We start from the raw sequence: 18,234 nt of genomic DNA on the forward strand, positions 1-18,234 counted from the left end.
CATGCAATTTTCAGCTTTGTGCAAACTCACACAAATCGATTCACAAATTGTTTGAATTTCTTGGGTCCAGGGAATTTCCTAAAACTCGATATGAGATGAGTTTACATTGAATCTATTCGCCCATCTCTAGAGCCAGTGATCCTTTATCTTTAACTAGTTCAATACTGGGCCATTCACCTCTGTTCCTGACCAGATATTTAAATAATTTTTGCATCTTTTTTTTTGTGACGGGGGCTTCATTTTTAATGTCAATGTCATACTGTTTTTTTTCATTATTTTGCAGATTTCGGGCTATATTGGTGGGAAAATATAGAAAATACATTTCTGTTTTATCCATTTTGTTAAAAAAAAAATGTTATGACCATAAAGGACAACTGAAATATATTTAAAAATGTTATCCTCTTATTATTTTTATATATTGGACACATCTTTTTTTATGGAAATGGGGCCAGTAACAGAATTTTTTTTTTTATTTTCTACCTGCTTTTATTATATACAGTTAGGTCCATATATATTTGGACAGAGACCACATTTTTCTAATTTTGGTTCTAGACATTACCACAATGAATTTTAAACAAAACAATTCAGATGCAGTTGAAGTTCAGACTTTCAGCTTTCTTTTGAGGGTATCCACATTAAAATTGGATGAAGGATTTAGGAGTTTCAGCTCCTTAACATGTGACACCCTGTTTTTAAAGTGACCAAACGTAATTGGACAACTGACTCCAAGGCTATTTCATGGACAGGTGTGGGCAATCCCTTCGTTATGTCATTCTCAATTAAGCAGATAATTTGCCTGGAGTTGATTTGAGGTGTGGTGCTTGCATTTGGAAGGTTTTGCTGTGAAGTAAATATGCGGTCAAAGGAGCTCTCCATGCAGGTGAAACAAGCCATACTTAAGCTGCAAAAACAGAAAAAACCCATCCGAGAAATTGCTACAATATTAGGAGTGGCATCCTGAGAAAGAAAGAAAGCACTGGTGAACTCATCAATGCAAAAAGACCTGGGCTCCCACCGAAGACAACAGTGGTGGATGATCGCAGAATAATCTCCATGGTGAAGAGAAACCCCTTCACAACAGTCAACCAAGTGAACAACACTCTCCAGGAGGTAGGCGTATCAATATCCAAATCTACCATAAAGAGAAGACTGCATGAAAGTAAATACAGAGGGTTCACTGCACGGTGCAAGTCACTCATAAGCATCAAGAATAAAAAGGCTAGACTGGACTCTGCTAAAAAACATCTAAAAAAGCCAGCACAGTTCTGGAAGAACATTCTTTGGACAGATGAAAACAAGATCAACATCTACCAGAATGATGGAAAGAGAAAAGTATGGTGAAGGCGTGGTACAGCTCATGATCCAAAGCATACCACATCATCTGTAAAACATGGCGGAGGCAGTGTGATGGCTTGGGCATGCATGGCTGCCAGTGGCACTGGGTCACTAGTGTTTATTGATGATGTGACAGAGGACAGAAGCAGCTAAATGAATTCTGATGTATTCAGAGCCATACTGTGTGCTCAGATCCAGCCAAATGCAGCCAAACTGATTGGTCGTCGTTTCATACTACAGATGGACAATGACCCAAAACATAAAGCCAAAGCAACCCAGGAGTTTATTAAAGCAAAGAAGTGGAATATTCTTGAATGGCCAAGTCACTCACCTGATCTCAACCTAATTGAGCAGCATTTCACTTGTTAAAGACTAAACTTCAGACAGAAAGGCCCACAAACAAACAGCAACTGAAAACCACCACAGTGAAGGCCTGGCAGAGCATCAAAAAGGAGGAAACACAGCGTCTGGTAATGTCCTTGAGTTCAAGACTTCAGGCAGTCATTGCCAACAAAGGGTTTTCAACCAAGTACTAGAAATGAACATTTTATTTACAATTATTTAATCTGTTCAATTACTTTTGGTCCCTTTAAAAACAGGGTGGCACATGGTAAGGAGCTGAAACTCCTAAACCCTTCATCCAATTTTAATGTGGATACCCTCAAATGAAAGCTGAAAGTCTGAACTTCAACTGCATCTGAATTGTTTTGTCTAAAATTCATTGTGGTAATGTCTAGAACCAAAATTAGAAAAATGTCTCTGTCCAAATATATATGGACCTAACTGTATATTTATTTACTTATTTTTCATATATTTTAAATATTGTGACCCCTCCCTCCCCCATAAGGTGTTTTATTTTTTTCTGATTTCCCCTGCAACTGGGACTGGTATATATGCCCCAGTTACAGTGGAAATACAACCTCCTGTCTGGCCCATTTTTGGGGTTTGGTGTGAAATGATGTCCAATTTGCATTTTTTTCAGTTTTTTGTGTTGTTCCAATACACAAAAAGGAAATAAACATGTGTATAACAAAACATATATTGCAATACTTTTCTAGGAGAAATACTTCATTTTATGGAACAACTTTAAGGGTGCCAACACTGTTGGCCATGGCTGGATATGGCTGTGAGGCTGTTGAGTTTAGGTAAGGAGAAACTTGGCCAGTCCATGCATCGCTCTCCATACTGTGTGAGTGGAGCCTAATTCTGTGACTGTAGTAGTCAGTAAAAGTGGCATTTTATCCTGAATTTGGAAAAAAACACTCGTTATATTAGTTGTGATGAGCCATTTACATTGTTGACTTTCATATCCAGTAGCCAATTACAATACTCCGCACACTTTTCTTGATCCCTCTCCTTGAACCCTTGGACTGTTGACTGTTCTGTGGCTTCAGGAAAAGTGATTTCAGTACATGACGACATGTTCTTTTGCTAATGTGATCCTTATGGGATCGATTTCTTGGGGCTTCCCTTAAACTTTTCTTGGACAACTGTACCAATTACATTGCTGGTGTCTGAAAACATGGTTGCCTATTTCTTTCCATCAACCATGGATCCTGTGTTACGCCACTTTTGCATCACGCTATATCTTCTGGTTATTCCTGGAACGGGAACGGGAAGTGTGTACATCAGCCTCCATTATCACATACACCATGTTGGATATTGATCTTGCAGGTTGGCCACAACTTTCACCTACAAACCAGGTGTTTGCCGGAAAAAAAATGCTTTATCCTATAAACCCATATGAGCGTAAATTCACCTACTTACCACCAATGCACAACGTGTCTGGATCAAACCAACAGCTGGAGTCTGCGGGAGGAGGCGTCCCACCTGGAAAGCGTATGGTTTTTCCCAAGAAACGGACCAAATTGGAGGACATCTCCACTGAGTAGGTCGGGAAGAGCTGATTCACTTTACCATCAGTGTCCAAGACCACAAAGCTGCTGAGTCCATTCCCATTCCCATCTGTGTGCAGCATGTGAGTAAATCCAGGATAATCTAAGTTTTTGGTATATTCCGCAAGGTTCGATCCCGAGATCCAGGCGCCTTGTTTCCATGCGCTGCTCATTGCTTTGGCCAGAAAGTACATGGAATTGTAGATGGTTCCAAACAGAGGAGAAACCTGCGGAAATGCAAAGATGTATTAATACTGGATAAAAGACAGCGCCACTCTGGTCCATAGGATGTGTCTCGTATTACAGCTCTGCCCTATTTGTATTCCAGACAAGGAAGCGATGCTATAGATGTAACACATATGTTGCAGATTTGGATCTTTTTATATCTTTTTCATCTTTTCCCCCTACTTCTGCTCATTAAAGAAGTTTTCCACTTTTGAAAAAGTGATCCCCAAATGATTATATAATTGGCAAAAACAAACACAGATAGTTCTCACCCTCCCCAGGTCCAGCACCGGTTCATCGCCACTGCTGTAGTGTTTTGGCTGCAGTGGTAACATCACAACTACACTTCCCATCACAGCTGCAGCCAATCACTGAGCTCAGCGGCTTGTATCTTCTAAATTAACAGAGCCGCTGAGCTCTGAGCCCGAGAAGGTGAGCACCATCTCTATTTGTTTTCTTATCCAGTATCCAATTTTTTAGAGACCACTTTATTGAAAGTGGAGAAAACCCTCATTCTGTCTCCATGTCTACTGAGTGGGCTGTGTCTTTTATTCTCATGCGCTGCATGCTCTGAGCCAATCAGATGTTTCCTCATTGCTGCACCCCTTCCTTCAAGTTGTGTGCTATGCTGAATAAGAAACTGCAGCTGCATCCCCCTCCTCTCCCCTCCTCCCTATTGCAGGCTGCTGGAAGGTCAGGACGATGCCTACTTACAAAATATTTACTTTTGATGTGTACTATTAAAAAATAATAATAATAATAGTGTCAAAAACAAAACTTCACATGCCCTTGTGCATGATCCTCTCTCCGTCAGGCTCCACGCTTCTGTCTTGGGGGCAGAGACACTGAGCTGTGTGCTGCCGAGCCTCGACTGCAGGCAGGGACTTGGCCTAAATGCAGCTCCTATCTGACCAGCTAATCAGAGGATCAGTCAGCAGACTAATACCACGGTGGGATTGTGGCACCCCAGGGGTCTGGTTTTCCACAGTAATGTAATGTTATGTCTGAGAGCAGGTGGGAGGACCTTTGGTCAGGGATCCTGTGCATGCCACACCTCCTGCCCAGTCTTGGGAGGGGAAGAGCTTCCCCTGTAAAAACCCGGGGCTGAGGCAGGGAGAGTCAGACAAGGAGAGTGGAGACAAGAAGCAGCATAGGAAACAGCAGAGTTCCAAGGAGTCAGGGGCTGGCAGCTGCAGCGCTCGCCCTGACTAAGAAGATTCTTTACCGGACCCGGAGTCCGAGGCTGTGGGGACTAACTTCTACCCAGCAGCAGAATCCGTCAGGCAGGGGATTTCAGGTCCTCTGGCCCAGAAGCCCGAAGGCATGGTCACACGCGTGGGACCAGCACCGCTATCGTGGAGCGGAAGCCATTAGAAGGCCCCGAGTCACCGGCCATACGGGTGAGCACCACACGGTACACTCAGGGACGTGGGCTACTTACATCAGCTTCTAGCAAGGTAGCCAGAAGAGTACAGTCAGTTTGTGAGGCCTACAACTACGCCTGGCCAGGGGAGATCCCATCTGCTCAAAGACTGACCAGGCCCCGTTTGCTAGCAAGTACTCCGGGAGGGTCTATCGTTGTTACCAGTAAAGACCCTGAACTACACCGTACCGTCTCTGAGTGGTTCCTGCTACCCCCATCATCCACGTCGGCTGCCCTGAGGCCATACCCCTCCCGTTGGGGGTTATACTATCACGCTGCACAATCCTACCACCGGCCTCAGCGGTCTGCCCTGCAGCAGCAGCTCCCTGGCTGCACTCAACGGGTGGCGTAGTCATCAACTATTTACTACTAATAGACTGCCGTCTAGTTTGACTCCCTGGGCACGGACCGGGTCACCGCCACGAGACTACAACCCTCCACTGATCCGGTTCCGGGTAGGCTCCCGCATGCGCAACGCAGCGCGACACAGGCCCAGGGGCGCGTCAACTTTGGCGTAGTCGGCAGGATTTCGTGCCCGCAACCACCGGGTACTGCGTGCCTCTAAAGCAAAGACTGTTCAAACTTACCAGTGGTGAAGATTCCCGCTATCCGTGGAGGTTTCCCGCCATCCGGCGCCATCTTCTACCTTCTTCCCGCCATCGGTGAAGTTTCCCGCCATCCGGCGCCATCTTCGGCCTTCTTCCCGCCATCCGTGGAGTTTTCCCGCCGTTGGACGCCATCTTGGGGACGCCGCGCGGGAAGAAGAGGGGCGTGGACTCCGAAAGCGCGCGAGAACTGAAGCCCCGCCTCACGTCCGGACGTTGCGTAAGGTCCTGGAAGGAGCCCAGCAGACGCCGACGTCACAGGAGCGCGACGGAAGGTCCTCAACCCTGACGATCCACTGCGGAGCCGCGGCCTATGGAAGAGGATCATCGCAAGGTAGGCCACGGTCCACTAGGGGGGAGGAAGATGTCGGATACGGAGGAGAGCTTCACTGCCCCAACCCCCGCCAGCGCTACCGCTGCTGCAGTTATGCCCTTCACCATGCCCTATATCCCGGGAGCAGCTTGGCTACCCCAGTACTCAGGGGAGTCACATACCCTGCATGACTTTAGAGAAAAGCTGGATAGCCTCTTCCAGGTGTACCCCCTCACAGAAGAGCAAAAAGTGAGCATCCTGGTGGCCCAACTAACCGGGGCAGCCAAAAGGGAAGTAAAATCCTGGCCACCTGGGAGGAAGACTGTCGCAGGGATACTAACCCGGCTGAAGGACACCTTTGATACCCGCACCTCAGCCGAGATTAAGCTTAGATTCTACGGGTGCAAGCAGCGAGCGCATGAGAGTATAAGGGACTATGCACTAAACCTACAAGAGGCCCTGAGGGCCATAAAGCAGACCGACCCTGATGGGGTGGGAAACGAGGACAGGCTGTTGACTGAACAATTTATAGAGGGTTTATATTGCAATGCCCACCGAACCCAGTTGCGGGCAATGGCCTTACAGGATCCCCATCTGGACTTTGCACAGTTCAAGGACAGAGCCATCCGGGTGCTCCGAGAACCGGCACCAGGTGGCGTTGTGACCCACAGACGCCCCACTACCACTTACTACCAGGAGGCGGCGCCCTTGTCAGCAGGGCCTGTGGGAGCTGATGCGCAGGCTTTGGACAATGACCCGGCTCCAGACCTACACCATCAGGTCCAAGAGCTAGCTAAGAGCGTTGCTGCGCTAACCCGAACTGTGCAGTCTTTACAGGTTTCCACCCCAGGGAAGATCCAGCTGGCATCCGGACCGGAGGACATCCCATGGCGTCGACCAAGGAGGACCCCACCGGCCAGAGGAAGACCCAGTGACCGATACAGCGAGGACGGACGACCCATCTGCCGCCGCTGCAATCAACCCTCTGCTTATAGTGAGCCTGCCGTACCCCTAGTGAGACAAAGAGCCGGTAGACAGCTGCCCAGTTTACCCTTGACAGCTCCTACACCCTGTAGTTCAGGGCCAGACAGTCAGCTCCGTAGGTCCACTCGGGCCACTAGAGGCCAGTTACCCGCACGCTGGAGAATTTAAAGTGTATAAATTGTTTTATTTATGTTTTTCTGTGTATTGTTGCTTGTGAATAATTTTGTGTTTCCAGTTGTTTTTAGGAAACCTTGGTGGATTTACCGGGAATCCTTGTATATAGTTGGAGCGTAACCCAGGATGGACTAGAGACTGTTAAGGACTCGGGGTAGGACAGACCCCTACCTGGTTACGTCTCCCTGTGTTGGTGAAATGGACACCTTTGCTTTTCTTCAAAGACTGCACCCGGTTGCGGACACGCCGCAACCATCTTATGTGTTTTTCTTATTGTGTTGTTATTGTTATACTTTGTTATGTTTTTCTAAATGTGTTTAGTCCCGGAGTACTAAATTTCACTAGGGGGGAATGTGGCACCCCAGGGGTCTGGTTTTCCACAGTAATGTAATGTTATGTCTGAGAGCAGGTGGGAGGACCTTTGGTCAGGGATCCTGTGCATGCCACACCTCCTGCCCAGTCTTGGGAGGGGAAGAGCTTCCCCTGTAAAAACCCGGGGCTGAGGCAGGGAGAGTCAGACAAGGAGAGTGGAGACAAGAAGCAGCATAGGAAACAGCAGAGTTCCAAGGAGTCAGGGGCTGGCAGCTGCAGCGCTCGCCCTGACTAAGAAGATTCTTTACCGGACCCGGAGTCCGAGGCTGTGGGGACTAACTTCTACCCAGCAGCAGAATCCGTCAGGCAGGGGATTTCAGGTCCTCTGGCCCAGAAGCCCGAAGGCACGGTCACACGCGTGGGACCAGCACCGCTATCGTGGAGCGGAAGCCATTAGAAGGCCCCGAGTCACCGGCCATACGGGTGAGCACCACACGGTACACTCAGGGACGTGGGCTACTTACATCAGCTTCTAGCAAGGTAGCCAGAAGAGTACAGTCAGTTTGTGAGGCCTACAACTACGCCTGGCCAGGGGAGATCCCATCTGCTCAAAGACTGACCAGGCCCCGTTTGCTAGCAAGTACTCCGGGAGGGTCTATCGTTGTTACCAGTAAAGACCCTGAACTACACCGTACCGTCTCTGAGTGGTTCCTGCTACCCCCATCATCCACGTCGGCTGCCCTGAGGCCATACCCCTCCCGTTGGGGGTTATACTATCACGCTGCACAATCCTACCACCGGCCTCAGCGGTCTGCCCTGCAGCAGCAGCTCCCTGGCTGCACTCAACGGGTGGCGTAGTCATCAACTATTTACTACTAATAGACTGCCGTCTAGTTTGACTCCCTGGGCACGGACCGGGTCACCGCCACGAGACTACAACCCTCCACTGATCCGGTTCCGGGTAGGCTCCCGCATGCGCAACGCAGCGCGACACAGGCCCAGGGGCGCGTCAGGATCAGTGTCTGGGCAGGGTCCCCGGCGCCCTATTTACCTTCCCCTGGTTGATTCCTTTGTGTCAGCTATTGCAATTTATTACTACCCTGGTGCACGAATTGTTCTGACCGACTTCTTCTACGACGTCTCTTCTGGAGTAATCATTTCATCTAGGACATCCTGGACTCGGACCCGGCTACTCCTGATGTTTTTAGGCCCGATTCTGCCATCATTGTTGATCTTCTGCTTCTGACCCTGGCTTTTTTAACTGTTCCACTACTCCGCAGATGCAACCTTAGGGGCCCCTGGGGTAAAAGTCAGATTTTTGTATACATATCATATGGGGTAGTATACATAGATAGAGTGAAAGGGTTTAATTTCTTATAAATAGGACATTTTTGGAAATAATATAGATAAATATATAAAGACTGATACAAATCATTCTACCCCTATATACAGTACAGACCAAAAGTTTGGACACACCTTCTCATTTAAAGATTTTTCTGTATTTTCATGACTGAAAATTGTACATTCACACTGAAGGCATCAAAACTATGAATTAACACATGTGGAATTATATACTTAACAAAAAAGTGTGAAACAACTGAAAATATGTCTTATATTCTAGGTTCTTTAAAGTAGCCACCTTTTGCTTTGGTGACTGCTTTGCACACTCTTGGCATTCTCTTGATGAGCTTCAAGAGGTAGTCACCGGAAATGGTTTTCACTTCACAGGTGTGCCCTGTCAGGTTTAATAAGTGGGATTTCTTGCCTTATAAATGGGGTTGGGACCATCAGTTGTGCTGTACAGATGTCTGGTGGATACACAGCTGATAGTCCTACTGAATAGACTGCTAGAATTTGTATTATGGCAAGAAAAAAGCAGCTAAGTAAAGAAAAACGAGTGGCCATCATTACTTTAAGAAATGAAGGTCAGTCAGTTCGAAAAATTGGGAAAACTTTGAAAGTGTCCCCAAGTGCAGTTGCAAAAACCATCAAGCGCTGCAAAGAAACTGGCTCACATGAGGACCGCCCCAGGAAAGGAAGACCAAGGGTCACCTCTGCTTCTGAGGATAAGTTTATCCGAGTCACCAACCTCAGAAATCGCAGGTTAACAGCAGCTCAGATTAGAGACCAGGTCAATGCCACACAGAGTTCTAGCAGCAGACACATCTCTACAACAACTGTTAAGAGGAGACTTTGTGCAGCAGGCCTTCATGGTAAAATAGCTGCTAGGAAACCACTGCTAAGGACAGGCAACAAGCAGAAGAGACTTGTTTGGGCTAAAGAACACAAGGAATGGACATTAGACCAGTGGAAATCTGTGCTTTGGTCTGATGAGTCCAAATTTGAGATCTTTGGTTCCAACCACCGTGTCTTTGTGCGACGCAGAAAAGGTGAACGGATGGACTCTTCATGCCTGGTTCCCACCGTGAAGCATGGAGGAGGAGGTGTGATGGTGTGGGGGGGCTTTGCTGGTGACACTGTTTGGGATTTATTCAAAATTGAAGGCATACTGAACCAGCATGGCTACCACAGCATCTTGCAGCGGCATGCTATTCCATCTGGTTTGCGTTTAGTTGGACCATCATTTATTTTTCAACAGGACAATGACCCCAAACACACCTCCAGGCTGTGTAAGGGCTATTTGACCAAGAAGGAGAGTGATGGGGTGCTACACCAGATGACCTGGCCTCCACAGTCACCAGACCTGAACCCAATCGAGATGGTTTGGGGTGAGCTGCACCGCAGAGTGAAGGCAAAAGGGCCAACAAGTGCTAAGCATCTCTGGGAACTCCTTCAAGATTGTTGGGAGACCATTTCCGGTGACAACCTCTTGAAGTTCATCAAGAGAATGCCAAGAGTGTGCAAAGCAGTCATCAAAGCAAAAGGTGGCTACTTTGAAGAACCTAGAATATAAGACATATTTTCAGTTGTTTCACACTTTTTTGTTAAGTATATAATTCCACATGTGGTAATTCATAGTCTTGATGCCTTCAGTGTGAATGTACAATTTTCATAGTCATGAAAAATACAGAAAAATCTTTAAATGAGAAGGTGTGTCCAAACTTTTGGTCTGTACTGTATATGAAAAAAATCATATATGTCTATATGAAATAATGTATGGTAAATAACTTCAATTATGGTTAATAACCCACATGCAAGCCTGTAAATATTATTTTGAGAGATAATATCATTCAGCCCCTGTCACTACTTTTTTATTTTAGCTGTGTGCTGAGGGTCATTGTCTTGTTGGAGGGTGAACCTTCGGCCAAGTCTGAGCACTCTGGAAGAGGTTTTCATCCAGGATATCTCTGTACTTGGCCGCATTCATGTTTCCTTCAATTGCAACCAGTCGTTCTGTCCCTGCAGCTGAAAAACACCCCCATAGCATGATGCTGCCACCACCGTGTTTCACTCTTGGGAATGTATTGGGCAGGTGATGAGTAGTCAGGGATGGATTAAGAGTAGCAAGGGCCCCGGGTAGTTTAGAAGGTGTGCCCCCCCACACACACACACTTGATGTATCATGTGACATGTCGCATGATCCCCTGTGATAGATCATGTTGTAGTTCACGTGAAATTAATTTGGCACAATATTAATATATTAATTATAATATTTTTTTTTACATTAATTGTATGACTTAATATTGAGCACAATTAAGTATGCTGACATCCCCTATATACAGTATGAGACCCTACACACAATATGAGCTGCCACAATCCTCCTATACACAGCTGGAGGCCGTACGTAGTCATCTATGCACAGTGGGAGGCCGCACAGTGCCATCTATACACAGCAGGAGGCCGCATGGTGCCATCTATACACAGCAGGAGGCCGCACGTAGCCATCTATACACAGCGGGAGGCCACACGGAGCCATCTATACACAGCAGGAGGCCGCCCGTAGCCATCTATACACAGCGGGAGGCCGCACGGTGCCATCTATACACAGCAGGAGGCCGCACGTCGCCATCTATACACCGCAGGAGGCTGCCCGGTGCCATCTATACACAGCGGGAGGCCGCATGGTGCCATCTATACAAGGCGGGAGGCCGCACGGTGCCATCTATACACAGCAGGAGGCCGCCGGTAGCCATCTATACACAGTGGGAGGCCGCATGGTGCCATCTATACACAGCAGGAGGCCGCACGTAGCCATCTATTCACAGCGGGAGACCGCACGTAGCCAACTCTACACAGCGGGAGTCCGCACGGTGACATCTATACACAGCGGGAGGCCACACGGTGCCATGTATACACAGCGGGAGGCCGCACGGTGCCATCTATACACAGCGGGAGGCCGCACGGTGCCATCTATACACAGCGGGAGGCCGCACGGCGCCATGTATACACAGCGGGAGGCCACACGGCGCCATCTATACACAGTGGGAGGCCGCACATAGCCATCTATACACAGCGGCAGGTCGCACGACGCTATCTATACACAGCAGGAGGCCGCACGGCGCAATCTATACACAGCGGGAGGCCACACGGTGCCATCTATACACAGCGGGAGGCAGCACGTAGCCATCTATACACAGCGGGAGGCCGCACGTAGCCATCTATACACAGCGGGAGGCCGCACGTAGCCATCTATACACAGTGGGAGGCCGCACGTAGCCAGCTATACACAGCGGGAGGCCACACGGTGCCATCTATACACAGCGGGAGGCCGCACGGTGCCATTTATACACAGAGGGAGGCCGCACGGTGCCTTCTATACACAGCGGAAGGCCGCACGGTGCCATCTATACACAGCGGGAGACTGCACGTCGCCATCTATACACAGCGAGAGGCCGCACGTAGCCATCTATACACCACAGGAGGCCGCACGTAGCCATCTATACACAGCGGGAGGCCGAATGTAGCCATCTATACACAGCGGGAGGCCGTACGTAGCCATCTATGCAAAGCAGGAGGCCGCACGGTGCCATCTATACACAGAGGGAGGCCGCACGTAGCCATCTATACACAGCAGGAGGTTGCCCGTAGCCATCTATACACAGCGGGAGGCTGCATGGTGCCATCTAAACACAGCAGGAGGCCGCACGTCGCCATCTATACACCGCAGGAGGCTGCCCGGTGCCATCTATACACAGCGGGAGGCCACATGTAGCCATCTATACACAGTGGGAGGCCGCACGGTGCCATCTATCCACAGTGGGAGGCCGCACGTAGCCATCTGTACACAGTGGGAGGCCGCACGGTGCCATCTATCCACAGCAGGGGGCCACACGTAGCCATCTATATACAGCGGAAGGCAGCACGTAGCCATCTATACACAGCGGGAGTCCACATGTAGCCATCTATACACAGCGGGAGGCCGCACGTAGCCATCTATACACAGCGGGAGGCCGCACGTAGCCATCTATACACAACGGGAGGTCGCACGTAGCCATCTATACTGTTATGATCTGCAACATAAACTAAGGAAAGATAGGGGAAAGCTGTCCCTACAGTAAGACTAAGCTGAATCCCTACGATGTAGCGGGCTGCCTGTTCCTTGTGAACAGACCCGCCTTAGTCCTCGGCTAGTCTGAACAAAGACCTATAGAATTAAGGAAGGGGTCCCTAAATGAACTAAGGACTGGGACAAAAATGGGACACCTCCTAAACAGAAGTTGTTGCAGTGCACAAAAGACAAACTGACAAAAAGTACTAGAGGTCCCAGAGGACCAAGCGAACTAGACAGAGATAGGCACCAAAGCACCTGGCTAGAGAGACAGTCAAACAACACTGAAGTCCAGCAAAGCCAGAAGGGTGGAGCTGGAATAAATAGGCAGATGGTCACGTGACCGCAAAACACAAGATAGAAAAAACTAACAGGAGGGTTCTAACATATACACAGTGGGAGGCCGCACTTAGCCATCTATACACAGCGAGAGGCTGCACGGTGCCATCTATTCACAGCGGGAGGCCGCACATAGCCATCTATACACAGCGGGAGGCCGCACTACGCCATCTATACACAGCGGGAGGCCGCACTGCGCCATCTATACACAGCGGGAGGCCGCATGTAGCCATCTATACAAAATGGGAGGCCGCACGTAGCCATCTATACACAGCGGGAGGCCACATGGCGCCATCTATACACCGCAGGAGGCCTCCCGGTGCCATCTATACACAGCGGGAGGCCACACATAGCCATCTATACACAGCAGGAAGCCGCACGGCGCCAACTATACACAGCGGGAGGCCGCACATAGCCATCTATGCACAGTGGGAGGCCGCACTGCGTCATCTATACACAGCGAGAGGCCGCACTTCGCCATCTATACACAGAGGGAGGCCGCACGATGCCATCCATACACAGCGGAAGGCCGCACGGTGCCATCTATACACAGCGGGAGACCACACGTAGCAATCTATACACAGCGGGAGGCCGCACGTAGCCATCTATACACAGCAGGAGGCCGCACGTAGCTATCTATACACAGCGGGAGTCCCCACGGCGCCCCCCAGATATAGCGGGAGGCCGCACGGTGCCCCCCCAGAGACAACGGGAGGCCGCACGGCGCCCCCCCCAGAGACAGCGGGAGGCCGCACGGCGCCCCCCCCAGAGGCAGTGGGAGACCGCACGGCGCCACCCCCAGAGACAGCGGGAGGCCACACGGCCCCCCCCCCAGAGGCAGCGGGAGACCGCACGGCGCCACCCCCAGAGACAGCGGGAGGCCACACGGCCCCCCCCCAGAGACAGTGGGAGGCCGCACCCAGTTACGCACACATACAAACATATACAGACATATACATACACGCATAAACACATTTGAAACACAAAAATACATATAAACAGACATCACACAATGATATCTGCCTGCACACACACACTCACACAGATTCACACACTCACACACACACTCACCATCCCCCAGCTCCAGTCGTCCAGCTCCTCTCCGGTGGTAAGTTGCAGTGCAGGCACACACTGCGTGACGTCACACTAGCAGACATGGCCGCGCACAGGGCCGTGTCTCCTAGCTGTGACGCGGCCGGTCCAGCACAGGGAAGTTAACAGGTGCAGTGCTGGCCCGGCCGAAGAAGAAGCAGCGGCCATGCGCCCCGGCTGGGGGAGCGGTTCGGGGGCCCCCTGTTATGATCTGCAACAAAACTAAGGAAAGATAAGGAAAGCTGTCCCTACAGTAAGACTAAGCTGAATCCCTACGATGTAGCGGGCAGCCTGTTCCTTGTGAACAGACCCGCCTTCGTCCTCGGCTAGTCTGAACGGAGACCTATAGAATTAAGGGAGGGGTCCCTAAAAGAACTAAGGACTGGGACAAAAATGGGACACACCCTAAACAGAAGTTGTTGCAGAGCAAAAAGGACAAACTGACAAAAAGTACTAACCGTCCCAGAGGACCAAGAACTAACAGATATAGGCACCAAAGCACCTGGCTAGAGAGACAGTCAAAACAACACTGAAGTCCAGCAAAGCCAGAAGGGGGCAGCTGGAATATATAGGCAGCTGGTCACGTGACCGCAAAACACAAGATAGCAAGAACTAACAGGAGGGTTCTAACAGTACCCCCTCTTCTATGAGGATCCTCCAGATCCTCCAGGCCCAGGCTTATCTGGAAACCTCCTGTGGAAAGCTTTAACAAGCCTAGGAGCAGAGACATCATCCGTCCTTACCCAGGAGTTGTCTTCGGGACCGAAACCCTTCCAGGAGACAAGATACTGTAATCTCCCTCTATGCCATCTAGAATTCAAGATACGACAAATTTCATATTCTCCGTCTACCACCACAGGAGGAACTGTGACAGTGGCGTCCCTATTAGATAAATCAGCCTTTTTCAACAAGGAAACATGAAACACAGGATTAATCTTCCAGAAAGTAGGGACATCCAACCTAATAGCAGACGGGTTAACAACCTGAAGCACTTTAAATGGACCCACAAACTTAGGACCCAGTTTTTTAGAGGGAATCCTCAACTGCAAGTTCTTCGAGGACAACCAAACCATGTCACCCACAGTAAACAAAACCTCTTTACGTTTCCTGTCAAAATACTTCTTGGACTTCTTGTTAGCCTCTTGCAGGTTACAACGTACATTAGTCCAAACTCTCTCCAAATCACCGGAGAAATTCTCCTCCGGCACCGCCGACCCCAATTTGGAGAACGAACCAAAAGACGGATGTCTCCCAGTACAACAAAAAAAGGAGAACACCCAGCAGAGGAGGATGTATGATTGTTAAGAGCAAATTCTGCGAGAGGCAGAAACTCCGACCACACCTCTTGATTGTGACGCGCCCCCTGGGCCATGTTTGGGGAATACCCGGAGCCGGATCCGTTGGGGGTGGTAGTCCTCGTGGCGGTGACCCGGTCCGTGCCCAGGGTGTCAAACTAAGTGGCGATGTTTTTAGTGGCAGATGTTATATTGTTCGACTACGCCACCCGTGGATTGCGGTCAGTGGGGACCGCCGCTGCACTGCAGACCGCTGAGGCTGATGTTATTTGTGCAGCTTAGTATGGGATGACTCCCCACGGGAGGAGTATTGCCTCAGGGTAGCTAGTGTGGATTCTGATGGGAGTGATGGTGCGAGTGTCCCAGTACTGATGGTGCTGGTGCGGCAAGGAACCACAGAGACGGGTGGTGCAGTTTCCAAAGCTTTACTCACAGTTGTTGCTCCGGTCACTTCGGCCAGCAGTGACCACCCGAGCCGTGCTGCGTCCACCAGGTGCGGGACTCCGCCAACTCCCAGGCAATTTCAGAGCGTGGTTCAGAGCTCCCTTCTCTTCCTCTCTACTGGCCGTCCCCACCAGGGACCCACCTTTGTCCAGCTTCCTCGGGCCTTTTGTTGGTCAAACCTCTCTCCGGTTTCCCTGACCCTATATGGCGTGCCTTCCTGGTGGATATGGTGAGGGGTCGCACCAAGACTTGACCACGACCTCCGGTTCCTGGCTGAGGATAATTGGCCTCCACCAGTTTGGGATCCGGTACCCTGCTCTGCCAACCCTTCACCCGGTATCTTGTGGGATCTCAGGGTTCCCTCTGTGCTTGCGTCTCTGGGCCTTTCCTTGTGTTTCTGTTCCTTCTCTCTCTCTGTCTCAGGTCTCCACTTCAGGCTTGCCTCTGGAGCTGGGCCCGGACTGAGCCACAGCTCCCTGTCAGCCCTCTCTGGCTAAACTCTCTCTGAACTGAACTAACCGGACTGCACACTGCTCTAAGATGGTGCCCACCTTATATACCTCCCTTCTGACACCCGAGCCCAGGTGACCAGCAACCAATGGGCTCCTACCTATGCCCAGAGTCCCTCCCCTCTCTGCTCCTATGTCACAAAAAGCACGCCAAAAGCGAGCCACAAACTGAGGTCCTCTATCAGAAACAATATCCGTGGGAACGCCATGGAGCTTGACAATCTCCTTAACAAACGCCTTAGCGAGTGTCTTGGCGCAGGGCAACTTAACGAATGGAACCAAATGACACATCTTACTAAAACGGTCCACGACCACCCAGATGACAGTAAAACTCTCGGACACAGGCAGATCAGTAATAAAATCCATAGTGCTAACGGTCCCAGAGGACCAAGAACTGACAGAGATAGGCACCGAAGCACCTGGCTAGAGAGACAGTCAAAACAACACTGAAGTCCAGCAAAGCCAGAAGGGCGGAGCTGGAATATATAGGCAGCTGGTCACGTGACCGCAAAACACAAGATAGCAAAAACTAACAGGAGGGTTCTGACACCCCCCTGCCTCTGACTGCTGGTATGTGCCGCGGCGCCGCACATATTATAATGAGGGCAATCTGGCCATGGACGCCCCGGCCTCCCTGGGGCCCCGGGCGGTAGCCCAGACCAGATTGCCCTCATTATAATCCGCCTATGTGAGCAGTGCCTGGTTTTCTACACACATACTGCTTAGAATTATCACCAAAAAGTTCTATCTTCGTCTGATCAGACCAGAGAATCTTATTTCTCATAGTCTGGGAGTCCTTCATGTGTTTTTGAGTAAACTCTAAGCTGGCTTTCATATGTCTTGTACTGAGGAGAGGCTTCCGTCGTGCGACTCTGCCATAAAGGCCCAACTAGTGGAGAACTGCAGTGATAGTTTACTTTGTGGAACTTTCTCCCATCTCCCTACTGCATCTCTGGGGCTAAGCCACAGTGATCTTGGGGTTCTTCTTTACCTCTCTCACCAAGGCTCTTCTCCCACGATTTCTCAGTTTGGCTGGATGGCCAGGTCTAAGAAGACTTCTGGTGGTCCCAAACATCTTCCATTTAAGGATTATGGAGGCTACTGTGCTCTTAGGAATCTTGAGTAATGCAGAAATTCTTTTCTAACCTTGGCCAGATCTGTGCCTTGCCACAATTCTGTCTCTGAGCTCCTTGGGCAGTTCCTTTGAGCTCATGATTCTCATTTGGTCTGACATGCACTGTGAGCTGTGGGGTCTTATATAGACAGGTGTGTGCCTTTCCAAATCAAGTCCTATCAGTTTAATTAAACACAGCTGGACTCCAGTGAAGGAGTAGAACCATCTCAAGGAGGATCACAAGGAAATGGACAGCATGTGACTTAAATATGAGTGTCTGAGCAAAGTGTCTGAATACTTATGACCAGGTGATATTTCAGTTTTTCTTTTTTAATAAATTTGCAAAAATTTCTACATTTTTGTTTTTTTTCTGTCAAGATGGGGTGCAGAGTGTACTTTAATGAGAAAAAAAATGAACTCTTTAGAATTTACCAAATGGCTGCAATGAAACAAAGAGTGAAAAATGTAAAGGGGTCTGAATACTTTCCGTACCCACTGTATATGTGTGGTATAGCAGTAAATGTGTATACATGTGTTATAGTTGTACTATGTATGCATGTGGTATAGCTGCACTATGTATATGTGTGGTATAGTAGTAAATGAGTATACATGTGTTATAGCGGTACTGTATATGTATATGGTATAGCTGTACTATGTATATGTGTGGTATAGCGGGATTGCATATACATGTGTTATTGCCGTACTATATATGCATGTGGTATAGCT

At 49.4% G+C, this 18,234-nt stretch overlaps 1 protein-coding gene across 1 annotated transcript in view; it reads right to left on the reverse strand.

The window, feature by feature from the left end:
- The window catches only part of LOC141244308 (retinal guanylyl cyclase 2-like), a 135,358-nt gene that overhangs the window by 100,855 nt on the left and 16,269 nt on the right, over window positions 1-18,234 (reverse strand). Inside the window, exon 4 of the mRNA XM_073669002.1 lies at window positions 3,103-3,457. Coding sequence (XP_073525103.1) covers window positions 3,103-3,457 — 355 coding nt within the window. The remainder of the gene's footprint in view (window positions 1-3,102; window positions 3,458-18,234) is intronic.

This window comes from Phyllobates terribilis, unplaced genomic scaffold (genome assembly GCF_046119375.1).
Source record: "Phyllobates terribilis strain yellow unplaced genomic scaffold, ASM4611937v1 Scaffold_2__4_contigs__length_985480577, whole genome shotgun sequence".
Taxonomy (NCBI): domain Eukaryota; kingdom Metazoa; phylum Chordata; class Amphibia; order Anura; family Dendrobatidae; genus Phyllobates; species Phyllobates terribilis.